The 27909-nt window shown below is 38.0% G+C and overlaps 1 protein-coding gene across 3 annotated transcripts in view; it reads left to right on the top strand.

The window, feature by feature from the left end:
* fam114a1 (family with sequence similarity 114 member A1) overlaps nt 1-24696 on the top strand; it is a 70029-nt gene extending 45333 nt beyond the window's left edge. For all 3 annotated transcript variants that reach the window (XM_069924937.1, XM_069924938.1, XM_069924939.1), the window contains exons 6-14: nt 662-796; nt 3967-4119; nt 12931-13057; nt 13605-13684; nt 16580-16732; nt 18073-18212; nt 20380-20452; nt 22231-22284; nt 23803-24696. In XM_069924937.1, coding sequence (XP_069781038.1) covers nt 662-796; nt 3967-4119; nt 12931-13057; nt 13605-13684; nt 16580-16732; nt 18073-18212; nt 20380-20452; nt 22231-22284; nt 23803-23904 — 1017 coding nt within the window. In that variant the 3' untranslated portion in view covers nt 23905-24696. The remainder of the gene's footprint in view (nt 1-661; nt 797-3966; nt 4120-12930; nt 13058-13604; nt 13685-16579; nt 16733-18072; nt 18213-20379; nt 20453-22230; nt 22285-23802) is intronic.
* Nucleotides 24697-27909: the final 3213 nt, after the last annotated feature.

The raw sequence follows: 27909 nt of genomic DNA, 5'->3' as shown, positions 1-27909 counted from the left end.
TAAGAAACTCATATATGCATGCCACAGGTGGAAACAGGTGCAATTTATATCGGATTTGTTCTGGAAAAGATGGGTGAAGGAATATTTTCCATTTTTGCAACAGCAATGGTTAAGATTTCACAGCTGGGATGTCGTGATCATCATAGACCATAGAGCATCTCGAAATTCATGGTTGATGGGGAAGATTGTTGATACCATCCAAGACAAAAGAGGACTCGTATGTCAAGTTCGATCAAGACGAAAACTGGCTTCCTGAACAGTCCAAAATCTGTCATTTATGAGAAGCAGAAAGCTTTGATAATTGACTTTCAATTACTTTTAAAATTTAACTAATCTATACTTCTGTGTGCTATGTTTGGTTTTTTTTCCTTTGTGATGGTAATTTTTTTTCATTTTTAAGATTCAATTTATTTATTTGCTACTTTCAAAATGGTGCTGAGAACAGAAACTGGGCTTCAGTTTAATATCTCATTGGGAAAAACGTGACCTCCCACAGTGCAAACATCCTTGATATAACACTGTGGATCTCAGAATCCACAGTCTTCTGACATGAAAGTGCTATCATTCTATCAAAAACAGACTACTTCTAGTATTTGATATTTATAAATTATAAAAATGCCAATCATTTGCAAATGCTGCATATAATTTCTGTTTTATTTAGGGTAAAACTGTAATCACAGGTGGACTGGATGCTTTAGAATTTATTGGCAAGAAAACCATGACTGTTCTTGCAGAAAGTGACCCTGGATTCAAGAAAACAAAGGTCTTAATACATCGAACTGCTACCTTGTCCCAGGTATTTAGAATGCATCTCACGTAGAGTAATTTCTTTTGAAATGTACACTGTAAAATCTTTCGATCTGTTTAAACAACATTTTTATTGCTTTCTCATGGACTTTTTCATTGTCTTCAGAAGTATGTCAGGTTGGATTGGTACCTATTGAGGTTTTATAGTGAATGATAATTTTACTGTGTGGGGCATGAAAATAGAATGTGGCACATTGCTTAGAACAGTGATTCTCAACCTTTTACTTTCCACTCACATGCTACCTTAAGTAATCCCTTACTAACTTAAATTGGTATCATTATAACATGATAGCTGGGGTCCAAAAAATCGCATTGTGAAAAAAGGCTGGGGGTCCTGCTAAATCTGGGTTTCAATAAATCATTGTAGTTATAATTTTAAAGTAAACCGACAGTCCCCGCTGCTTGCGGCAGCCCTGGGTCACCCCAAGCACCTGTAATGGCTCCTGGTGGCAGCCCGAAACCCAGATCCAATGACTCATCGTGTTTATATCCAAATTCACGTTAAATCAGGGTTCCTCTGTATGTGAGTGGGGGGTAAAAAAGATTGAGAACCACTAGCTTAGAAGCATCATTGCAATGTGCCACTGAGTGATGGAATCACCATTGCTTCTTGCTGATATCCATAGTTTCTCAGAACTATTATTCAGATAATCACACACCTATTAGCAGACTTTTGAAAATTTCAGTGACTAATGACAGTCATCTTAGACATTGGTGCTTCATGGCCCAGAATCACCACAAATAATCATAAAATTGTACAGCACAGAAATGAGCCCTACAGCCCACTATGTCTATGCTTACCATTTTTCCCATCTACACTAACCTCATGTACCTGAATGAGGTCCTTATTCTCCACATTTTTCTTATTTGAGTGCCTCTTAAACGCATTGATGGTGTCTGACTTCATCACGTCCTTTCCAGCGAGTTCCAGATATTATCCATGTTCTTTAAAGACAAAAAAAGCTTTATCAAATCCCTTTTAAAACTCCTTCCTCTCACCTTAAACACATGCTGCCTTGTTTTTAATACCTCTGCCTTGGGAGAAAGATTCTGATTCCCTTTGTTCTGCCTCTTGTAATCTATATGCCTTCATCACACTTCTACTTCTTTCACTCTCAGGATTATAAACCCAGCCTACACTTCTCATAATTAAGATCCCCAATCCAGGCAGCATGTTGGTGTATCTCCTCTGCACTCTCTCTAACATCACCACTTCCTTCCTGGAGTATAGCAACCAGATATGCCCACAATATTCTAGTGTAATCTAACAAATGTTTTGTAAAGATGCAAAATAACATCCCAAATTTTGTATTCCCTGTTTTATGAAGTCAAGTACATCTTCCAACACCCTGTCTACCTGTTCTGCTACTTTGAATAAACCGTGGACTTGAACTCGAATGTCCTTCTGATCATCAACATTCCTAGCCCCTTACCATTTGCTGCATATGCCCTAACCCTATTTGATTTCTCAAAATATGTTACTCACACTTGTTGGGATTAAATGCACTGCTCATATTACAAGATCCCATTTTAGTAAAATGGGATTATCTCTATAAGGGATTGTATAGGAGGAGGAACTGAATGGTCATGGTTAACATTTCACATAAGCACATCACAAGACAAGTTACAGACCAGAGGCAATTTGATACATTGGAAGAACTAAGGGAAGGCTTGTCACAGTCCATTCCAGGTTTGATAGATTTGCAAAGACATTGTGATTTTGCAAGGAAGAGAACCATTCTGATTGCCAAAGAGAAAACAGTTTTTTGATGCAGTTCTTGTGGTCAGCCACTTGGTGGAATTCAGAACAAAGCATGCTCTTTGAGTAGCTCAGCCTTTTCAGTGGATTGAACTGTGCCAGGAGGGTCTTTTGGGAAGCAAAGTGCTTCATTTTGAGTGTGACTAACAGTAAAGGTCACTTGGAGACACCAGTGCTAGACTCTTGGAAGCTTCGTGGAAGTTGCCCAGTTCGAGTTTTGCCTATATAAAGACCAAGAATGTTATGACTACAGCTCGTGTGGATGGACATTTCTTCAAAGGCAACGCAAGGAGAATTTGAATCTGTAGCAGCCACAACTCCAGTCTTCCCATCTGTTCTTCATTAATTCTGGGCATCAAATTTCAAAGGCCTATGCTACAACCCTGTGTTTAAATGACTAAACTTTGAAGTAAGTTTCAAGATTTTGGCCTGGACTGTAATGGTCGGGGTATATCGCACGCCATCATATACTGACATTTGGGGATAGATTTTGTTTAAAAGTTAAGGTGATAGTTTAAGAGTAAGAAATAAAATTAGTGTTTTAAAATTAAACACTGGTTCATTGCCTATTGCTGCTCGTTACGCACAATTTGTTACATTGGAAGGAACTGCTGTAGCTTTACACAACTTTTCTCGCTATCCATAACACCACCAACTTTCGTGTCTCTGCAAACTTACTAGTAACACATGCATTTACATCTATGTCATTGACATGTATTGGAAAAAATGGTCCAAGAAAAATGATCCAGATAATACACCACTGATCACATGCTTCCAATCCAAAATCATCCTACCACAACCACCACCAGTCTCTGCCTCCTTTTCACATGCCAGTTATGGACTATAAATGTAGGAACAGAATGAGGCCATTCAGCCCACATACTCTGTTCTGCCATTTAAATCATGGTTGATGTATTTCTCCTCTCAACCCCATTTTCCTGTCTTCTCCCTGTAACCATTGACACCCTTATTAATCAAGAACCTAACAACTTCAACTTTATACATAATGACTTGGCCTCTACAGCCATCAGTGGCAATGATTCACCACTAGCTGGAGAAATTTTTCCTCATCTCTGCTCTAAAGGAATGTCATTTTATTTTGAGCTTGCCCTCTGCTCCAGGACTCTCCCACTTCTGAAAACATATTTTCCACATCCATACTAACTAGGCTTTTCAATATTCATTGGGTTTCAATGAGATCTCCCCTCATCAAGATTTTCATCTGGCAGTGACATTTCAATCTTGCAATTTTTTTTCCTTTTCATGTCAGTCTGAAAAAATGCTTTACCAAGGATATTCTTAAATATAGGGGTCTGCCACTGGATACTGAAATGTAAATTAGTGTAGGCTATTAGTATTATGTCTGTGAGCTAACATGTCTAATTCTATTGTTTAAATAGATGTTAAGAGAAGCAAAAGAAAAGGAAAAACAACGGCTTTCTTGTCAAATTACAGTTGAGAAGACAGCTCACTTTGGGATGTTGTTTGATGACTTCCAAGGTCTTTCTCATTTGGAAGCATTGGAAATTCTGTCAAATGAAAGTGAAATAAAAGTAAGTAGTGACAAACACACTGTCTTAAGTCCAAGAAATTTAACACACTTTCTCATTTAGTTAGGTTTAAATTAGGTTTTTATTGAAATTCAACTGAGATATTATTTTTAATAAGTCAATAATAAAATTCAAATTGTGTTCCTGATTTGGTAATATATTACTGTTCTTTTATTGATCTAAATCATAGAAATCCCTGCCGAACAGCACTGTATGTGTGCCATCCCCAGAAGGCAATTCAAACAAGGTAGCTGCCGCCATCTTCTGGAGGGTAATTAAGGATGGGCACTGAGTTCTGGCTTTTCCAGGAAGGCCTAAATCCCAAAAATTGTAATTTAGGTATACAGCACAGCAACAGGCCTTTCTGGCCCGTGCCCTCCAAATACACCAATTAACTTATAACCCCTGTACGTTTTGAAGAGCGGGAAGAAACCAGAGCACCTGGAGGAAACCCATGCAGAAACATGGAGAATCTACCAAGTCCTTACAGACAGCATTGGATTCAAACCTGAGTCACTAGTGCTATAATAGCATTGCAATAACCTCTGCACTAACTATGCTGCCCACAAATTAATAGTTATAAGAAAACATTTAGTTCTGATAAATATTGTTTTTAAATTAGTATGTGGTATGTTTTATTACTGTGAACAATAAGTTTAAGGTCCAGAAGTCACTTTGAAATTATCAGTGGTTATTTAGGAGACTTTTTTTTAAAAAGCCACAAAAGTAACAAGTTGAATATCCATGGTGGAAATGGTGTTGAGTTTAATTTTTAATTTTTTTTTTTAATTTATACACACATCAAGGTTACAGGCCCTTTTGGCTGATGAGCCCATGCCACCCAATTTCACCCAATTGACCCACAACCCACTGTATGTTTTTATTTTTGAACAGTGGAAGGAAACCAGAGGAAACCCATGCTGACACAGGGAGAACATACAAATTCCTTAGAGACAGCACAGGATTCAAACCCCGGTCCCGATCACTGGACCTGTAGTAGCGTTGCGCTAACTACTATACTAACTGTGCCGCCCCAACCATGTTGATAGGCAATTGGTGGGGAATTGTTGTCCAGATTAAAGTAGAATGCTGCTGCATGATCACTGCCTTGTGTTGGCTCTGACTGACAGTTTAAAGGGAATTGCCATCATCCAAACACTCCTAGGTAAAGAAGCTGTGGATTTCTGCAAATCTTGTTGAGGATTTATCAATGAATAATAAATCTTTTGCTCCACACTGCTGGACTTTGTTTTGGGGAATCCTCTTCAGGAATCCTGTGCCATTCATATTGTGGAATTACTGGAGTTGCAGGTATTTGGCAGCACATCTCCATGTGGAGACAAAGGTAAGAATTCCTCCAGATGCCATATACATGGTGGTGGCCAGTGCTTCTAAGCTATCCATCTTCCTGGCAGAGAACATCTAAGACAAATAAATACTCCTTTTGATACCAAGTTTCCAAATCAAAGCCAAACAAAAACTGCTTACAAAATTAAATGGATATTCATTATTGAACTAAAGCTGTGACTGCAAAAGATGTTGATACTGCTCTGTATGCATGATGCCACAGGGTGTTCAAGACAATCTGCCCATTCTCGTAGATAATGCCATGGAATACTTAATTGGAACAAAGTATGTTCACTGGAAAGATTTAACAAATTATTGCAGCTTGAATAAAAACTTATTTCCAAATTAAATTCTGGAAGATGAGGGGAAAATGGTGGGAAAAGATAAATTCTTTATTTTCTACTTGAGTTGTTATTTCATTTTCTTCAAATAGTTTAATCAATTCATGGAGCTATATTATGTTTGTGCTTTTTTAATCATTTAAAAAATTTATTAGACTACTGCAATTTTAAGTTTGCAAATAAATCATGAGACATGGGAGCAGATATAGGCCATTCCGCCTATAAGAGTCTGCTCCGCTATTCTTTTTTCCCCCTTTTCCTGACTTCTCCCTATAACCTAAGACATTGCTAATTAAGAACCTATCAACATCCGCTTTAAATATACCCAATGAGTTGGACTCCACAGCCGTCTGTGGCAACGAATTCCAGATTCATCATCATATGGCTGAAGTAATTTCTTCTCATCTCTGTTTTAAAGGGATGCCCTTTTATTCTGAGGCTGTGCCTTCTGATCTAGATTGCCCCACAACTGGAAATATCACCATGTCCACTTTATCTAGCCCTTTCAAAATTCGTTAGGTTTCAACGAGATTTTCCCCTCATCCCACCCCACTTACTCTCATCCTAAACTCCAGAAAGTACAGGCCCAGAGTCCTCAAGCAATCCTTGTACGTTAACCATCTCATCCCTGAAGTCATTCTTGTAAACCTCCTCCGGACCATTTGCTACCTTTATTACCTGCTCAAATCTACAAATTAACCTTTCAGGAAATCTGCACTAAGGCTCCCAAACTTCTTCAGACCTCTGCTTTATGAATTCTTTCCACATTTATATTTCCTCTACCACCAATCCTGTATTCCATCTGCCACTTCTTTACTCGTTTTCCCAACCTGTAAAACTCCTTCTGCAGACTCCCTGCTTCCTGCCCCTCTACCTCTCATCTGCAAACATAGCTTCAAAGCCATTGATTCTATCATCTAATATTAATGTCTTAATATTAAAAAATGTTAGAAATATCTTCCAGCTTTAGCAAACCAATTGTTGCCGGTAGCTATACATTGTCTGAAAAACTATCTAGGTCAGTGATTCTGTCTTTTTTCCCCCACTCACATATCACCTTAAGTAATCCCTTACTAACCATAGGATGCACAGGTGCTCTGTGGTTAGGGGTTACATAAGGTGGTATGTGAGTGGAAAGAAAAAGGTTGAGAACCACTGATCTAGATATTTTGGAGCATCTGTTGTGGTGGTAGGTAATCTATTCCTGTTAAATGTATTTTGGGTCCAGGGGCTGTGGGCATGTTGAATTCAATTTAATTGAGCCAGCATGCAAAACAAGTGGGCACCTTCTCTGAGAAAATAACACTATCTTCTTGGCTGTTTTTTAGAGTTATGCAAACTACAAAAGTAAAGAACAAATTATATGAACAAATTTAGAGAAATTATATTTCTAAGAGTAACTGGTGGAGGATCTTATATTTACTGTAAAATTTCCATATTTATTTCTTGTCAGTGGAAAGCATTTGTGTCTTTAAAGATTTATCATTACACCTCAAGATTGCTTAAATATCAATGTATTTAGCAATGTATAAATAATAGCATAAACTGAACTATAATGAAAAGCTGTTTTAAGTTACATAATAAGCCAAGTGCAATGTCCTTGGAAGTTATTTTAGTATGACATGTGGATACATTTGTTTTATACAAATCTTTTTCACATTTCTAAAAACTAGCATAGCAAGGTAAAAAGTTTAATTGATTTTTTTTTTGCTTGCTATTTTTCTTAAAAATAAAAGATAAAGCTAAATAGATTTTACTGGCGGATCTTTTAAAAATTAAGTCTTCTTTCATTTTCATCTCTTATTATTTTCTGCACTTTTTAATTTTTTTTATTTTCAGCTGATTAAAGCAGGAGTAGACCGTTTGACCTCATGTACTCCATCGTTAAACAAGATTATCGCTGACCTATCTCATCATTTTTTTTCTGTCATAAAGTTAAATTGTTGTTGATTGCACAATATTCATTTCCATTCTTAACTTGTATAATAAAATAACCTTGATAACTCTTTTCTCATGCCACATTATAATGTTAAGTAAGATTTGTGCCATGTAATGACTGACCATTTAAGGAACAGTGAAACCACTTTTTTGGCATTCAGTTCTGTGACAATATCTTGGAGGTGTAATGGTAGCTACAAAGAGTGAAATCGGAAAGGGACCACAAGCTGAGGTGAGTTTCAGTTTCAACTGTTTATTTGAAAGCTTGTGCGCTGCTCTTTAAGGGCGAACTCGCACCATGTCACTGCGTCGGCTGCAGCATCATAATGCAGTCGAAAGGCGTGCATGATGGCAGAGGCCATGAGGAATCCCCAAACCCGACGGCCGTCACATACGGAGCCTGTTCGCCTGCATCGCGATGTGCACTGTCACATAACCCCCTCCAGAACCGGTTTTAATGTCCTGATGCTTTGGGCAGCCACTCTCATTTCTTTGGCTGCGTGGTAATGACCGGTTGACTGAGGTCCAAGTGGGCTGCTTTTAGTCTTTGTCCCCAATGTCCAGAGTGAAAGTCTTGCCAGAATGGCACAGGACCTTGTATGGGCCTTCATAGGGGGGCTGGGTATTGGCCGCGCCGAACGAACACAAAGTAGGCTGTGGCCAAGCCTTTGGGATGCACGTCAGCCGGTTGCCTTGGTGGGAGGGAGGAGGGGTGCAAATGTGGCCAACTTGTCCCGCAAGTCCTGTAACAGTGCTCTCTTTCTGGTGCCCAAGTCCAGAGTCGGGGAGAAGAACTCGCCAGGTATGGTTAGGGGTGCGCCGTAGACCAGTTCCACGGAGGATGCCTGCAAGTCCCCCTTGGCTGTTGTCCTGATGCGCAGCAGGACCCAGGGGAGCTAGTCCACCCAGTTGGGCCTATCTAGCCGAGCCATGAGGGCTAATTTTAAGTGGTGGTGGAAGCATTCCACGAACCCATTGGCCTGAGGATGGTAAGCAGTGGTGTGATGCAGCTTGATGCCCAGCAGGGTTGCGAGTTGCCTCCACAGCACGGATGTGAACTGTGCACCTCTTGCTGGTCATGTGTGCTGGCACTCCAAATCTCACGATCCAATCAGTTAGTAGGGCCCTGGCGCAGGAGTCAGTCGAGGTATCCTTGAGGGGAATGGCTTCCAGCCACCGTGTTGTGCGGTTGATTACTGTGAGGAGGTAGCGGGCATCCCTGGAGATAGGTAGCGGGCTCACATGTCAACATGTACGTGCTCGAAACATTTTGTCGGGGGGGTCAAAGTACTGAACCAAGGTCCTGACATGGCAGTGGACCTTGGCAAACTTGGTTTTGAGTGCAGTTGTGTGCCATCTTGGCGACTTGCTTCCTCAGGCTGTGGACCATTATGAAGCCCTGAGGCCTCTATTGTGGCACTACCAGATGCATCGTGCCCATGGAGACGTTGCACAGAAGTGTGTCAGGGGTGTCCGTCAGCTTGAGGTCCTCGAAGCAGAGGATGGTGATGGCTTTGCGGAACACCTGGGTCTCTTTGTCCCCTTTTTGAGCCTGCGCTAACTAAGAGTAGTCCAGGCCGGGGGCTAGGGTCTCGATGGTGGGATGCAAGAGCATGTCGGCCACAACATTGTCTTTGCCCGCGAGGTGCTGGATGTCCGTGGTGAATTCTGAGATGTAGGACAGATGGCATTGTTGGCATGCCAACCAGGGGTCTTTAGCCATGGCGAAGGCTTGGGTTAGGGGCTTGTGGTTTGTGAAGACCATAAATGGCCTGCCCTCCTGAAAGTATGGGAAGTGCCTGAGGGCCAGGAGCTCCCTGTCGAACATGCTATACTTGAGCTCACAGGGGGCACAGCTGGCTGCTAAAGTACGTCAGGGGTTGCCACTGACCTTGCACCGACTGTTCCAGGATGCCTCCGATGGCTGTGGCTGACACATCTATGGAGAACGTGGTGTGCTCGTCGGACCGAAGCTGGACCAGTAAAGTGATGTTCACCAGGGTGTCCTTGGTAGTGGTGAAGGCTGACTCTGCCTCCTCCGTCCACACCAGGGTCTTGTTCCTGGTGGCTATCATGGCGAACAACGGTTGCATGATGCGGGCTGCCCCTGGGATGAAGCGGTTGTAAAAGTTAATCATCCCAGTGAATTTTGGAGGTCTTTGAGGTTGTTGGGTCGGGCGAACTGGCTGCCACCTTCTCTGCCGATGGTGCTACTCCATCTGCCATGATGGTGTTGTCTAAGAACTGCACGGAGGTCTTGCCAAACTGGCATTTTGCCACTTTGACAGTGAGCCTGAACTCTGCCAGGCGGGCAAACAGCCTGCAGAGGTAGGCCTTGTGCTTGTCATGGACTCTGTTGGCGATGAGGATGTCGATGAGGTAAATGAACATGAAGTCCAGGTCCTTGCCGACTGTGTCCATCAGGCACTGGAAAATTTGCACTGCGTTCTTGAGGCCGAAGGGCTTGCGCAGGAATTCAGAATTGAAAATGGGTAATGATGGCCGTCTTTCCAATGTCGTCAGGGTGTACGGGGATTTGGTGTTAACCCCGCACTAGGTCAACCTTCAAAAACACCCTTGTGCCGTGTAGATTGGCTGTGAAATTCTGAATGTGGGGAATAAGATAGTGGTCAGGCGTAGTTGCCTAATTTAGGCGGCGGTAGTCTCCGCAAGGTCACCAAACACCTGAGGATTTGGGGACCATGTGCAGGGGGGATGCCCGTTGGCTGTCAGATCTGCGGACTATCTCCAACTCCTGCATGCGGGGGAATTTTTCATTGGCCAACTGCAGCCTGTCTGGAGGCAGCCTTCTGGCTTTGGCGAGGAGCGGTGGGCCTTGGGTCAGAATTTTATGTGGCACCCCGTGTTGTGGCATGGTGGAGGTGACCTGCAGCCGGAGGGGGTGCTGACTGCTGCTACGCCTGGGTCGCGGGTGGTGGTGGCTCAAGGCGGACTGTCTGGAAGGTCCGGGCGTGTACCAAGTGCTTGACTTTGAGACCCACCAGCAGAATGAGCTCAGAGAAAGTCGGTGCCGAGGATTGTCGTGCCCACCGCGGCTAGGATGAATCGTCAACGGAATTGGTCGCTTCCAGGCGAGCATCTCGTCTGATTGGAAGAGGGCGCCCTGTCTCCCAGGCCATCCAAGTGCATGAGCCTGGCGGCACGCTGGCGTCTGGACAGGCCAAACGCATTGAGGAGGAGCTGTTTGAGCACTGGGTATTTACCCCCCTCCAGGCAGTTGTGGATTAGGTCGTCCACTCTGGCGGCAGTCTCCTGGTCGAGGGTGCTTTTGATAAGGTAGAACATCGTCAAGTCAGATCTGCCGGAGGTGAAACTGTGCTTCCGCTTGCCCGAACCATGTATGTAGGTAAAGCGTCCAGAGGGCGGTAGTTTCACGGTGACTGCATTTACTGCTGCAACGTCCATGATGTAGAGGCCAGAATCGTTTGGGCTTGTCGGGGTCACCAATTGTAGCTGTAGCTACAAAGAGCAAAATCTGAAAGGAACCACAAGCTGAGGTGAGTTTCAGTTTCAGCTGTTTATTTGAAAGCTCGCATGCTGCGCTTTAAGGGCGAGCTAGCGCCATATCACCACCTTGGCTGCTACGTCATGACACAGCCGAAAGGGCACGCCCGATGGCCGAGGCCACGAGGAATCCCCAAACCCGATGGCACCATTTTAATGCAGCTTCTCCACTACTGTGGCTGTCACATACTGTGGCCGGTTCACCTGCATCACGTTGTGCGCCGCCACAAAGGTTGGCATTAGCATGGGTAGGCATCAGTTGTTACATAAGTTGGATATTCATAATTTTCTTATCCTTAACCTTTTTCATTATCCATATAGTATTTCTCAAAAATGTAATACTCTTGGATGAATGAATCCACAAAACTAAAGCACAATGTAGTCTCAGACAAGCCAACCCATTTGATGAACTGTTGCTGCCCCCTTTTCCCCTTAAATATTCACTCTTCTTTGCCTTCAGTAAAGTATGTCCTATTGATCAAATGAACTTCACTGCTTCAAGAAGACAACTCATTGCCTTCTCAAGGAAAATTAGGGATATACAGTGCTTTAATTGTTTATTTATCATATAGCAAGATCCTGTGGAAAAACTTTTAAGTGCTAGTCAGACAAGTCAACCCATATGCAAGTATGCCAGATTGTGGAAAAAAATAAGTGTATAGTATTAAAAAGAAAAGTCAGTTAAAACAGTGCAAGGGTTGTGATGAGTGAGGATTTGTGAACTCAAGAGAACATCTTTTAGGAATAAGAGATCCTTTCATTAATCTAGTAATAGTGGTAAGGAAACTGTCCTTGCATCTGCTGGTGTGTGTTTTCAAATTCTTGTATCTTCTACCTGACAATAGCAGGGGAAGAGAATTTGACTGGGCGTGAACAACTTCATTCCTGAGGTAGTGGAGAGTGTAGTCATTTACCACAAGTGTCCGCAGCATTAGCAATTTCCATTTTTATATACCTGTACTGATATTAATCTACACTAGCTTTCCTTCCAGTCCCCCTCCATTTGTTTTTTTATTGTTTTCTGTCAGATTCTGTGCCTTAATCCTTCCTTTTGTTTTCCTTCTGTTCTTTTGAACTTCTGAATCAGTCCAATAGAACTTGTTCAATTAGTTAATTGAAAAATATTGAAATGACAATCAAAAATACCAGAAAATGTAACGACTGCAATCCATGTTTATTGTTTCATTGAAAATTTTGTTGAACTACTTGAATATATCTGGCGAGTTGAAAATTTGCACTATGGACAACAGAGTTCAACTGCATCGGAACCTGTCTTCACTATGGGAAAGATTAAATGATAATCTCATTAAACTGAAAATATTTTCTTGTGATAACTTTAACAGCTGAGAATTCCACTCTTCTCTCTCACTCTTTGTGACCCAATTTAATTCTCTATATTAAGATGATAATAATAATAAAAGATGCTTTTTTTCACTCCTTTATATTTTGGAGCAGTCTTATTATTGATAAAGCTGCTAAAATTAACATAATCCCGTGAAGATACGGTGTTGTATTTTTATCTTGAAGTATGCTTCTATAGTTTTGATTTGTTGCTAGTATTACACTTCAAAGTACTGTAGAACCAATGTATAATCAGAATTATTTGCAGTCAGTTGTTAATAATAGAATGTCCTCCCCCCCTCCCATCTCCCACCTCTCTCAGGTTCAATCATCTCTGATGTCCCTTACAGGAGAAGAATTGGAGACCATGAAAAAGGACCTTGTAAGAATTAAAGAAGTCTTTTTATTGAAAGAATTAAATGCAGAAGAAAAACAAGAAGAACAGAAAGGCATGCTAATATTATACTTGTGTTTCATGGCTTTCTTCATTCATTATAAAAATCATTAGTTTCAATAAGCTGATCAACAACGTTTTGACATAATAGTTAAACAATTCTAAATGTTGCCTTCCTATGGTACCTTAACAGTCAAGCTGTTCTAGAATTGTGGGAATGTCTTGCCAAATTAGAAGATGTGAAATCTTGGCCTATATTTTCATTCCCGTCAAATCAGTGAACACTAAAATAAGTGCTGGTATGTTCTTGTGATAGATATGCATCAACAGAAAATTGCCATTGCTGAGGTTTTCCATAGATTTCATGGTCTTTAATAATTGTCTAAACAGAAACTGTTCTTTTCCCAACAATGAATAATAACACAACATTTGTCATGATCTTAACATAATTTACCATTATTTCAATGTGAGGTTTTAAATATGGTTCAAATGCTTAAATATCTTACATTTGCTGCAATGTCGCTTAAGGAAGAAATTCTCATCATTAATTTCTGTAAAACTGAATGCAGTCAGAAAGAGCAATGCATTTTTTTTTCGAGCAGATGATGAAGAGTTTGTTAACATGCTAACTGAGCTGCTATTTGACCTTCATGTAGCTGCTACTCCAGACAAGCTCAACAAGGTAAATATATGTTTTTGCATTTGTGTTTGCTCTGCATTTCTTTTTCTTTTAGCCTTTAGTTTGTTGAAGGCTCCAACCTATTCCTAAAGGAATAAACATCCACATGTTTTAAATCTGATTTTGTCTCAGCCCAGATTGAGTACCCACACACCATCAGTATAAGCATGCCCGTATCTGTTATGTAGAAATCAAGAGCAACTATTCTCAAACTCAGCCATTTTAATAGCAGTTAAATAATGTCAAATTTATCCTGAAGAATGAGATTTTTCTGGTCTATAAGAATTCAGTATTTATTTTCTTTTTGGGATGAAACATTGCTGACAAGCCCAATTTGTTATTCACCTTGAGTTTTTGTTGAGTCATCACATTGAACTGCTCTAGTCTTTTTGGTGAAGGTGCTGTCACAATTTGGTCGGGAATTTTAAAATTTTAGACTGCAATGATGTTGAAGAAGCAACGATGTATTTATTTTTTTATAATTTATGCAGAACTGTGACAGGCCATTTCATCCTAATTAACCTACAACACTCGGTACATTTTGAACAGTGGGAGGAAACCGAGACCCAGGAGGAAACCTGGGCAAACAAAGGGAGAGCGTACAAACTCTTTACTGACAGGGCAGGATTCGAATCCCGGTCCCGATTGTTGATGCTGTAACAGTCCTATGCTAACTGTGCCACCCATCATTTAATGTAGTTCTAATTTAAAATATTGTATGGCTTCCAGTGGTATCTACAAATTGTGTTCCTATGTAGCTGCTGTCATTGTCCTTCCTAGTGTAAAAGGGCAAGGCTTTTGGAGATGTTGCAGGATAGGCTGTATATATAACTGCATTACATTTTGAGCTGAAGCATACACTTCCTTTTGTGTACCAGTGATGAAGGTAGGGTGATGGATGAGATTCTATTCAAGGAGCCTGTTTTACATTAGTAGAGTTTCTTAAATGTTGTTAGAGCACATTCTGTCTTGCACCTTGTAGGTTGTTCGGCCATTTTCAATGGGACATTTAAGTAAAAGCCTTGTTTTCTTTTCACTTGTGTTACATAAATATTTTTGTTTGTTATGTTGTTGGTAGGAGAGAAGTACAGAAATAAACAATACTTGACTGCTTCACAGGGAAGGGAGCCCATAAACTTTGAGCAGAGTCCTGGAGGGTCATAGCCGAAAAAAAGGTTGAGAATGGCTGCTGTAAAGGCTTCAAGGTTCTTGTTGGAAATGGTCATTAAGAACATTTTTATGGCACAAATGTGAACATGACACTTCTCAGTTCATGTCTGAATTTTTTTAATATTTAAATCAACGCATATGTGATAATTAAAACAGTATCAGAACACAATGTGCTTACAAATACAAGTTGATAATATATAGTAAATATAAAAGAAAAGAGAAACAAAAAGAAAAAATACTATTAAAACTACTGAAAAATAACTACAAAAACTAAAACCCTTTATAAAAAAAAAACAACTAAACCCTCCCCACTAACCTAAATTTACCCCAATAACTAAAATCTAAATACATAATAACATAACTATATATTAATTTGGATTGCTTCAGATGATGCTCAAGGATCCCAAAAAAAACCTTTTTGAATTTCTGTTAGTAAGTTTTTACAATGAATTACTGGTGTTGTTTTTCCGTTAAATCCTGAATTATTATTGTTGGGAAATTTTGAAAATATAACTCCTAAATTATCTTTATCAGATTTTCAACTGAAATTTGTTAAGTTAGTTTAGGTAATAGCAAGGAAATGTATTGCTGTTTCTTGGATATCAGATATTTCATTAACACTAGGAAGATGGCATACAGAGATTCAAATTTGTATTCCTTTAGAAAAAATTACATACAATTTAAGGGGTAAATATTCTGTATTTTTACAAGTTACAAGAATATTGAGATTAAAATTATAATTTTTTTTTCCAAATGTACCTAGTTCTGACATGGTGTCTACAGCATTTCTGAGTATATGTCTTTGGCACTATTGTTTGAGGTTTTTTTTTAAAAACTCAATCTATACATGAGATGGCAAGTTCACAACCCCACTTTGATTTTAAAAAAAACTCCAATTGGATTTAATTTGTTTAAAACAAGATTTTTAACCAGATATCAACCATTTCATATTAATGTCAATAATTGAATGTTCTGACCTGTTTTATCCTTGAATAAATTTTAGTTAACTATAGCTTTTAATTTTTCTGACCAGATTTGTATCATTGTGTATCTCTTATCTAATTTTTATTTAGATAAATTAATTGAGTGCAATTCATTAGGTGATGAATAATGTGTACATTCCAGACAATATTGCAAAATGAAGTGATCTATTGTCCAACTAGTTCAATAATTATATTCAATATACTTCAAATATTGTTATCAGGACATTTTTGGTATTTTTCTTTTGTTGTACAGTTGTTCTCCAATACTGGATTGTTTGAAAGCATTAGGTTTAATGTGGATTAATTACATTGCTAACCATTTTAACTTTGCTTTATGAAAGTAGTACAAATATTTGGATTAATCAATTCAATTTGTAGATGTGAAATTATTCACATATATTTTATAAAGTGAAAAAGAATTGGTGGTTCAAATTTTGCATTTTGATTGTAGAATATTTGCAACACAAATAATGGACTTTGAATACATAATATACAAGCTGAGTTCAGCTGATACAAGTAAAGGAGATATCTTGGTTTAAGATATTTAATCCATAAAAATTTATGTGGACGGAGGCACATTTTTTCAGTTGTACTGACTTTTTTAAAAAAAAAAATTAATAAAGCATGAAATGTTTGCTTTAAAATTGTTATTCTGATTTTAATCTTCGGTGATTGTATGATAAGATGTTGAAAATATATTAGAGCTTCAGAAATCAAAATGATTGGCAGATAATTATTTTTTCAGGCAAGAAGAAAAGCTTATGATTGGGTGAAGGAGACCAACTTTACTCTTGCAGCAGAAGATGAAAAAAAGATTATAGAAGCAAATAATGAAAAAGAAGTTAAACAGGGTGAAAAACAAGAGCATGAAATTCAAAAAGAAAAAATACAAACAGAGGTGAGGTTTCCATAGATATCCAGTGTGTGAAGCCTCATAAATTGAAGGATAATTTTAATTATTTCTACCCATCAAATTTGTCTTTTAAAAAGAATAAAACTTATTTTAAAAATTATTTCCAGAGGCTAATTGTTTTTCTAGTTTCAGTAAACAAAAAAACATGTAATGTACTGTATTTATGCATATAATGCACGGGTTATATGTGTATTTTACAAACCAGGTACCCCTGCACATTGTCTATCTGTGCGCACCATATGAGAATATTTTTACGTTGAAAGTATGCACACAATTAGTAGCGGCGTGGTAAAGTTGAACCAGAAATTTAAAGCGAGTGTGGGAATATTGTAGTGAGTATGAGCAATGAAAGAATGGGCACAATTTATAGCGGACATGGGAAATTTTGTTTTTGGGACTATCTCTTTGTACATGGTATTCCTATAAATAGGACATTCTGGCTGGGGCACCACCTTATCAATGTTAATTGCCCAAACCTGTCCCTGAGGGAGAAGATTAACATATCAAGTGCCTCTGATTTGAGACATTAGAATTAAAATCCTGCTAACTCTGAAGCCTGTCTTCAATCTATTTAATTGATTCCTCTCCAAAGCTTGTTAATGTGTTGCAGCAACGATATCATCTATATAATGGGCAATTGATGCCTTGGGGAAGCTGATTCGGTGTTAATTCTGGGACATTAACTGTGGCAGATACTGATACATGTTTTATCTCATGTCCCATTTAAATCTAAATTGCTCTTTCCAGTCGGAATTTAGAATTCTACACTTGCACATTATATGCATGTGCACGTAACATGAGTGAAAATGCGATAGGTTTCTTGTGATAAGTAAGCCTTGTGTGGAGATTGTGTTGGGGTTCCATTATTTACATAATTACAAGAAAAATAGATTTTGTCATTTGTTCTATGCTGCATGTGAGATTTTTTTGTGTGCATGTTCAAAATGTATGCTATTTCATTCTACATAAGCATCATTAATCTTCACCATAATTAATTGAAATTGTAGAGCTACAGGGTACCATAAGAGAAATAATGACCTTGATTTTTCTATGATGGTGCATTGCCTCATTTTGTTCTTTCACCTGAGCTAGATGGTGAACCTTCAGGATTTCCCAAGAGGCAGAGGGAGTGTGCTGTGGCTGTGAATAGAATTGAATATTGTGCAGATATCCTTAATAAAACCTTAGCAACACATTGTTTGTAGTTCTCATTGGCAAAATAATGTTGGGTGTCTGATGGTTTTGGAAAGCAATCCCAGGAAAGTGGGAAGCCAAAAATTGCAGAGAATTTTTATTTGTAAAAGTAATTGTTTTTTTAAACACAGGATGTCTTGATGTTATCCATTGAGAGTCTGGCTGAAGTAACAGCACGCTGCATTGAACAACTCCACAAAGTGGCTGAATTAATCCTCCATGGACAAGATATTGAAAAATCAGCATTGGATCAGGCAAAAGTCCTTACTGCGTAAGACTTTTAAAATGATAATTGTTTAGAATACTTTTAATCAAAAATATACAGCAATTTGAGAATGTTTTTATTTGTTAAATTTAAGAAATGGAACAAATCAACTTTCCAGATTCTGAAATACTATTCCTGAGAGAAAAGTTAATTGACAGAGCTGGCAAAGGCACAATTGTGTAGAAAATGGGACTTCCTGTCAATCTTTTTAAAATGTTTCCCTTCAGAATACTATAAATCCCACTCTAACCAGTTGCCCCACACCAAAGATCCAGTAGAACCCCACCCCCCAAACATGTCCTTAATCTCCTATAACCTACAGAAATGTACAGTGATTTAATTTTATGTTTCTGACTCTACTGGCTTCAGAAAAGTTCTATAATGCATTTGCTACTAAGTGAAGGTTGTGGTCAATCCTCTGGAAATAAGGGCACAAAAAGCTAGGTTGATTCCATTGTTTCAGGTGAAACATTTGTGACGGGCCCAGATGACCCCAAAGCCTAGTAGCAATAGAAATTCACCAAGACAAATGGTTACTTAAACAAGAGTTCCTTTTAATTATCTTTAAACATGAAAACAGGATCTAACTTGTTACTCCTAATTTAACCCCCTTCTAATTCTAAGCGCACGGGCATGTAATATGTGTGAGTGTGTAAGTTCAGAAAAGTTCTTTGATTCACAGTCCAATCTCACTTCTCACTCCTCCAAGTTCACCAGTATCAAGCAATTCTAATACTGTGCACAGAATTTAACATTTATAAAGTTCACCAGGCTTTGGTGCTTGAAAGGTAAATGGTTACTGCTCAGGAAGGTTCTTGTCAGTTTTCAGAGAGAGATTTGTTGCTCGTTGGACACACACTGATTCCTTCTGATCAACCACTTCAGTGTCTTGCTGAAGAAAATTGCCCCATTAGGGTTTTCCAGATGATAACCTCTTTCTTTCAGGTCGTCACAGAGTGTCTTTTTGTTTCTCTTGTATCAGGCAAAACATTATACAGCCAGCCATCTCCTCTTGTATGGACCACAAGGGCTTTGAACAGTCTGAACTAAGAACTCACAACCCATCTTCAAAATGGGGTTTTTCCACAAGCTTGCCAGCTTGTCATGTTCCAGTCCCAACTGCTTCTGCTGAACTGTAGAAATGAATTCTCTCTCTCTCTCTCTCTCTCTCTCTCTCAGAGAAAACCACATTGGAACAACAAACTGCACTCAGACAGACTGTGGCACCAGGCCCAATCTTCCAAGTCCTTTCACCTGTTGCTTTCCAAAACAATACTCCATTATTCTACAGCATGTCCAATTAACACCTACTTGTGGAGTCTCTATAGGCATTCTCCAAATTTTTTGCAAAGGCACTCTGAGCCTGGACTTTCTGGCTTGAGCAGAGCTCTGGCAATTTAAATTAGATCTATGTTGTGAAGTGTTTGTTTATGACCTACACTTAAAAAAAAACCTGCCTCGATTTATTTCCTTTAAAACATATCTTTATATAATATCACATCATCTGTCACACATTATTCTCTGGCTTTATCAGGTAAACATAAATGATTCCATGACAATGTTTTAAAGAGCAGAGGGGTTCTCTATGCTATTCTAGCTGATATGTAATGATTGTTACATTGTAGTTGTGAGAGATTTATGCATTGTTTCTTCAACAGGGATTGAACGTAATTAATTAGCTGCATATCACTGAAAAATGATTGTGTGGTAGGCAAAAATACATGCCAGATTTTTTACAATTCAAATTATCTTCATTTTTCACAGATTGGGGCTCTTTAAAATCAACTCTGTAAAAGAAATTGATGTGTTAAGGGCCTGCAATTAAATCTTTAGTTTGTCATGCTAAGGATTTTAATCACTTGCACTGATTGATGAGCAGCAGTTTGAAAATTCAAATTCCTATCACAAAATTCTGTCAAGTTAACCCTATGTAATCTACACCTTGGTTAATTGTAATCTACAATTTTAAAATATTCCAGTTAAAATGTAAAATAGTTTTAATATAGATTCCTTTCACTGCTGCTGATTGAAGACATATTTGAGTATTTTAAAGTCTAGCATAGCTTTTCTATAATTGTATTTCAATGCTTTTCATTCAAGTCTCATCAAACGAGTATGATTATTTCTTTATTGCTAATTAAATCACATTTTATGATTTCTTTATTTGATTCAGGTTGACTATTGCTATGTGTAAGGAAGTGTCCTCACTTTCTCAGAAATTTGTTTCCTGTTTAACTCGAGCAGGGGTATGTTATCATATTTATAGCTTTGTTGTAACTTGAACTTCAAAGTGATCAGTGTGATTTAACAGTGATCTCCCAGTGTGCAAATTCGGTGCAGTCCTAGTTCATTAATTGGACCATCAAAATTAAAAGTTCTAATGAATAAGAATAGTTGCAATGACTAGAACATCCAAGGTAGTTCCATAAGACATAGGAGCAGAAATAGGCCATTCAGGCCATCAAGTCTGCCCTGACATTCAAACATGAACTGATCCATAACCTTTGATTCCCTGGCTAATCAAGAACCTATCAATCTCTTCCTTAAATACATCCAAAGACGACCTCCGTGATTGGCGTAGTGTTTCGCGCAACCCCTTTACAGTGCCAGTGATTAGGACCTGATTCGTATCCCTCACTGTCTGTGTGGGTTTTCACCGGGGGCTCCAGTTTCCTCCCACCATTGGAAATGTACTGGGGGTGTAGGTTAATTGGGTGTAATTTGGGTGGCGCAGACTCATGGACCAAAATGGCCTGTTACCGTGCTGTTACCATGCTATATATCTAAAGTTTATTTAAATTTAAAAATAAAACACCTGTGACAACAAATTCCATAGATTCAATGCCCTTTAGCTAATAAAATTCCTCTGCATCACTGTTCTAAGTGGACGCCCTTCAGTCCTGAAGTTGTACCTTCTTGCTTTCAAATGTTTCGCCATGGGAACAACCTTTCTACATCTACTCTATCCCTGCTTTTCAACATTTGAAATATTTCAGTGAGATCCTGTCTCATTCTCCTAAATTCCAATAAGTACAGTCCAGGAGCCATCAAACTTTCATCACATGGTCAGCCTTTCATTCCTGGAATCATCCTTGTGAACCTCCTCTGAACCTTCTCTAACATCAGTACATCCTTTCTTAAATGAGGAGCCTAGAACTGTTCACAATACTCAGAGCAAGGTCTCACCTCAACATTGGAGGAACAACATCCAATTTTTCCATCTGGGCACTCTCCAGCCAGGTGGCATTAACCCAACTTTTCCAATTTCTGTTAACCTGCTCTTCTTTCCCCCCCCTGCCCCCACTTTCCCCTTGCAGCTCTCCTCTTTCCCCCCCCCCCACTGTTCCCTCTATATTCATCCAGACATCCCTCCTCCCCTTGCTTTCTGCTGTCCCCTCCCTCCCTTCTCTACCTATTACCTTCTGCTTTTGCAACCATGCCTCCCCCCACTACTCTTTTATTCAGACACCTGCTGATATTTTTCCATATCTTGATAATGGGCTCTGAAACGTCAGTTACGTATTTTTACCTTTGCTATATAAAGGACACCGTTTGACCTGCTAAACTTCTCCAGCATTGTTTTTACTTCAATCATGGTGTCTACAGATTTTCATGTTTTACTTTTATTTCATAAAATCCCTGCTCTTGTATTCTATTCCTCTTGAAATGAAGCTAGCATTGCATTTGCCTTCTTCACCACTGATTCAACCTGTATGTTCACCTTCAGGTTACTCACTCCACTGACCAATTCTGAAAATAGGTTTCATATTCATTAATGTTAATTATTTTAAAAATCCAAACATTGATGTGTGAGTGCATGTTATATTTGAAGGTACCTTTGGATTTCTCTGCAATTAAAATTCAAAACAAAACATTTCATCACATTGATTTTAAAATTGTAATTCTGTAGAATTTGAACATAAAACTGTGTGAAGTTGCTCCAGAATTTAAAGAATTGTATAATTTAAAATAAGGCAGGTTTGTTTTCATTACTCTGGAGTTTCTAAGTGCATTCATTTTACAGGCCAAAATGAAAGCAGAGGCTCTAAATCCACAGATAAATGCTATTTTGCTAGAGGTAAGCTTTACATTTTATTTATTTTAAATCTCTGCAATGCTTCTTAACTGCAATTTTTTTTGCTTCATGATGTGTTATCATGATTTATCTTGGTCCATTGACAGTTAAGGAGTAAGTTGTTCCAGTTTAACTTTTTTTAAAAACAGGAAACTTTAAAAAATAAAAAATTTAATTGCCCATTGCATTATTGTGGGATAGTTGTTTGGGTGCATGTCACTGGCTCCCTGCTAGAAGGAGCTTAGAACATGCTGAACTCATGGGGAATGTTGTGCTATTACAAGTTATGCAGCCTAGCATTAGCCTGAACTCAGTGATAGCATGCATGCCCAGTCAGAATCTCCATGTGTCTGTGATGTTCTGTTGGGACTTGAGCCAAGTACTGCCTTTTGGCTTTATTTATGGCCTTGCAAAGATCAAATTTCAATTTCTTATAGAAATTTCTTGATCTTCATTAATTGTGGGTAAATCTTAAGAGATCAAGATGATGGCATAGTTCGTTCAACCTGCCAAAATAGGCATGATGAACTAAATGGCATCCTATGCTACATTCTTCTCATTCTTTAAGTTGTTTTAGTGAAATATAGAATTGAGGTATTTGTGCCGAAGGTAATGTTGAGTCATATCATAACCAAATTGAAGATGTCCTAAATTGGAATTGAGAAGGGATGAACAATCCAGTATGAAAAATACAGGGATTGTAACAGAGAAAGATTGTCATAGCTAATTCTTTATAATATTTAACTGAAGGAGATTATCCAAAATTTGAGAGGTAGTGGAACACGATGAGAGTAGTCTTAATGTGGTAGATCGATCCACATCTCTGAGGTTTGACAAATGCTTTTCAACATAAACTTATTGTAGTCTTAATTTTTTTTCACATAATGCTAATCAACTATCCATTGTAATTATTACATGTTCACTGTTTCCTGTTTAACCTTTTTCTAATATGCTTGTTTATCTAATCTTTAGTTCTGAAGATTATAGAAACTTTTCCTGCCTTTTACAGATTCTACATAAGACATTTTCTCTTTGTTTCAGATTTCTATCCTCTGCAATGTTCCACTTCATTTTATTTTTCATTTTGAATATTTAATTTGTTTGTCTCTGGTACCATATCCTTTACCTCAAACTACTGTCAACAAACCCCCAGTCTTTAATTTCAGATGGTAATAAATTGAAATTTTTTTAAAATAACCTATTTTTTTTAAATTACAATTTAAATATCCTGACCTTGTGGTGTACCCAGTGTTTGCTGATCATGGAGCCAATTGTCTTGGGCTTTGTGACCCACTCCAAAATTGAGTTTTCAAGATGGTTTCTTCTACGAATTATGCCATGTCATTCAATTAACCCAGTCCTAGAGAAACTTCTTGTGAATATACATGGTGCATTTCTATTGCTTTCAAAGCACGATTTTTGAAGAGAAATTAATCTGTTTAAAAGTAGTAAGAAATATTTTTATCATTTCTGTTTAAAGATAAGAGGAACTACAGTAATACTTTGGGTTTATCTTCTCAGGGCTCTAACAGTGCCACCTACATTCAAAGTGCATTTCAGTTACTGCTTCCAATTCTTCAGATTTGCCACATGCAGTCCAGTCCCAACAAAGCAGCCAAATAACATGGGAAACTGTGGAACTACCTTTTCATTCAGTGATATATATGATGAAGTTTCAGAAGTTCTAACAGCCTGCAGTGAACTTGACAGAAAGTTGATTCTACTTGAAGAGGGATTATGCTAACGCCAATTGAAATGCCAGTTAGTTTTGTTGTTGAAAGAGGAGGTAACAGTAGAATAGTCTTTTGTGCTGTACTTTTCAAAACTAATGATCCTGAAATGTATGAATCAGATTTCTGACTTGTGCTGTATACATCTGTGTGATGCAACTTCTGTATTAGATTTTTTAAAGAGTATTTGAAAAGATTTTTAATTTCAAATTGATCCAAATTTTACAAACAACAAATTATGGCAAATCACACTATTGATACAAGAGTATAGACTTGTACTCACAGAACCAACTGCACTTTTATGAGCTTCAAAAGTACAAAACACGAGCAAATGTTGTTATTATTATATCACACATCTTTAATATTATTGAATAATGTTTTGACCAGGACAAGGATGCAACAATGTTGTGCATAACATTTCAAGGAATTCACTGCAATAGATGAGAAGCTTGCATGAATAATATAGTAAATTTAAGTGTTATTGAAGTACATTTTGTAATTTCTTCAAAATTTGTGCAAAATAAAAAATAGAACAGTTTCTGGTAATACATGTAAGCACATAATTTCTATAGTATTTGTCCCAATCTCTCACCAACTGCAATGAGAGAGTGGCATTATTTGATATAAATGCAGCATGTTCTCCAGGTTCTCTACCAATCTTGCAATTAAATTATAAAAAGGGAAATCTGCAATCTTTGTCATCTTTTAGTTTTCATACTTGCATCAAATATTTTGATTTTGTCCTATTTTGACAATCACATTTTGATCTTCAATTTCAGTTAAGCTTGTGATTGGAATTTATTATGAGAAGTCAGAGAGAAATGGATGAAGAGTTGGTATTTTTTATAATCTTTCTTTTTAATTTAATAAATAAACAAAGCTATATTGCATTAGTCAGTAGCGAGTCACTACAGCAGAGATTGGAAGAACAACATACACTCGATGCAGTTATAGACAAGACTGGTTCATTGTACTCTCTGCCTCTGATTATATAGGCCCAGTTTCCCGCCACTTGGCCAGGTTTTCCTGCCACTGTCGGCAGAAGTGACGTCAGTGGCATTCCAGTTACTGATTGGTTGATGTTCCCACTGTGCAGGCAGTTGACCGAGGAGAAGGGCCTTTATCCTGTGCAGGCCTTGTACGATCACCACGTTTGACGCCATTTTGTGTGTCGGGTCGCCTCCCAGGTACAGGCCACTACAAGACCAGTATTTTAATAATAGGTCCATTTAATTTTTTTATTTTACGTAGTCATATTAAAAGTTAGAAATATCTGGTCCTTTTTTTCCTAACTTCATAGGTGTTTAAAATATGTGTTTGTTTGGTGTTTGATATCAGCAGTATAAAGGAAATTTAGGATACCTTGTTCTGATGTATTTGTCTAAAATATTAATGGAAGCTTTTGCTCAAATATTAAAGTGGCATACCTAAATCAAACAAAATATCCCAATGTCACTGCCTGTACTTGTGGAGAAAGAGTGCTACCGCTTCTTCATCTTGAAACTGAGAAAGTAAAAATCACCTTGGGCTCCTGCATCCAATCACTATTCAGTAAATTCTGCCAGAGACTCCACTGAGGATATGATCAGATTTGGTAGTAATGTCACTTGCTAATAAATAGCCAACTATCATTGCAATCAAGGCTTGAGAATTGTCTGCCATGGCAGAGTAATAATCAGTGTACATATCCATATCTGAAGAGCCTAAAGTGCATCAGTGGAGGGATGTTATTTTAAATTATAAAATTCCATGACTACATCTTGATATTGTGAAAATATTCATGAATACATTAATAGCTTAAATAGCTTTCACAGTACCAACATTTAATAACCAAGCAGTTCAAATGCTATAATTTGTAAATTATATTACAGTCTATAAGTCTGGCTCTAAGGCATCAATAAATAATTAGACCTACTTATTTTTGAAGTTTTACTTTCACCTGAGTATAATAAAAACATCAAACAATGTTAAACTGGTTGTGTATTTTTTTAGGTTAATGTAGAACAATATTTGTGTTTAGAAACTTATAAATTTGAACCCAAATAGGAAACACAACATATTTGCAAAATGTTACGATGTATGGCCAATTACTCAACATAGAATTTTGTTTGGAACTAGTTCTGTGATGATGCCAACTCTGATTTTTGTTTGCAAAGAAACGGGAAGTGAATCTAAAGATCATCATTTCTGGATTGTCACGGAATATGTTTTTTTTAGGATTAGTTTACCAAATTGGTCAGTGTAAATTCATAAAAGTGACCTCTATTTTCTACGGTTTTCCAAAATGATAAAGTGGCAAACATGCCATGAGGTGTTCAGAATGAAGAAAGGTGACAAGGCAGTGAGGTGTTAATTGCAGAGGTTATCTTGGAAAGCAAAATTGCAGGAAATGGATTATGGAGCACTTCAACTTTCCCAGTATAGACTGGGATAGTAATGGTATAAGAATCAAAAAGGGGAAAGGTTTTGGAAGTGTGTTCAGAAGAATTTTCCTGATGATTACATTGATCAACTAGTGAGGAAGGGGCATTGTTGGATAATTAATTCTGGAAAATGAGGCAGGCTGGCTAGAGTAAGGACCGTACAACTCCGATTATCCAAAATTGTTGGGACTGAGCCTATTTCGGATGAACAATACTTTCAGATAACTGGTCGTTTTTTTTTTAAAAGTCCAGTCGCAACAACAAAACACTTGTAATGGTGTTGAAACAAGGGAAGGCTTTTTAAGCATGAAATAATGTTTAATTCTCACCAGAAAACAATCTGAACAAAACAGATAAATCCAATACCAAACACTTAAGTCTACTGAGGTTTTTTTTTCAAATCTTTTTCAACCTGTGATGTCAGTTTGGATCCGAAAAAATTTCAGATGAAGGAGGATTTCTGATTGTTTTGGATATCCTCCATTATCCAAAAATTTTCAGAGACAAAATGATTTCGTTTCAGCTTCTAAATTATTTTGATAAATGAGGATTTCTGATTTTTCTGAAATCTTCAATTATCTGAAAAAAAAATGGAGCCAAACAGATGTCACTTCCAGGTCCAAAAAAATTTTTGATAATCTGATTTTGGATAATGACCATGGAACCGTAGAGTGTTGCAACACAGAAAACAGCCCTTTGGCAGTTCTAGTCTGTGCTGAATTATTATTCTGCCTCATTCATGTACCTATCCAAATCTTTCTTAAATGTTAAAATTGAGCATGCATTCTTCACTTCAGCTGGTAGCTGGTTCCACATTCCCACTATTGTCTGTGTGAGAAATTCCCCTCATGTTCCCACTAAAACTTGACCCTGTCCACCCTTAACCCATGTCCTCTTGAAGCAAATATTTTCCTTTATAATTGCTTGCAGGAATTAGAATATTGTTGTCTATGACTCATTCAAACAAATCTGAACTAAAGTTGAGTTGAATTTTCCATGATTTATTTGACATTATTATCAGTTGCTATACATCGTTATAAGCCATAAAAACTTTTGTTAGATGATGATTAAATGTGCAATAAAAGTTGTCAGAACATTCTAAGACCCATAACATTTCATAAAACAGAGAAATCAAAAACTATCTCACCTGGTTATCTCTCTTAGCAAGCTTGGCCTTCTAAATGGCTGTTGCATGGAGATAGCATGAAATATATTAAACAATCACTTGAAAGCCACAAAACACAATTTGCTTGCAAGAAATACATTTTAACCCTTACACCTCTGGTTTGATACTCAACCTCAGTGGAAAAAGCTTAGTTACACTAACTCTATCCATAACCCTCAATTTTGTATGCTATTTAATCTCCCCTCATTTGTCTGTGCCCCAGGGTATAAAGTCCTTACTCAGTTCCTGAAGTCCTGGCAATATCCTAGTGAATCTTCTCTGCATTCTTTCAATCTTATTGAGATCTTTC

Source organism: Narcine bancroftii, chromosome 3, assembly GCF_036971445.1.
Source record: "Narcine bancroftii isolate sNarBan1 chromosome 3, sNarBan1.hap1, whole genome shotgun sequence".
Classification (NCBI taxonomy): Eukaryota; Metazoa; Chordata; class Chondrichthyes; order Torpediniformes; family Narcinidae; genus Narcine; species Narcine bancroftii.
Note: the sequence above shows the minus strand (reverse complement) of the source record. Positions and strands in the feature narration are given on the sequence as shown.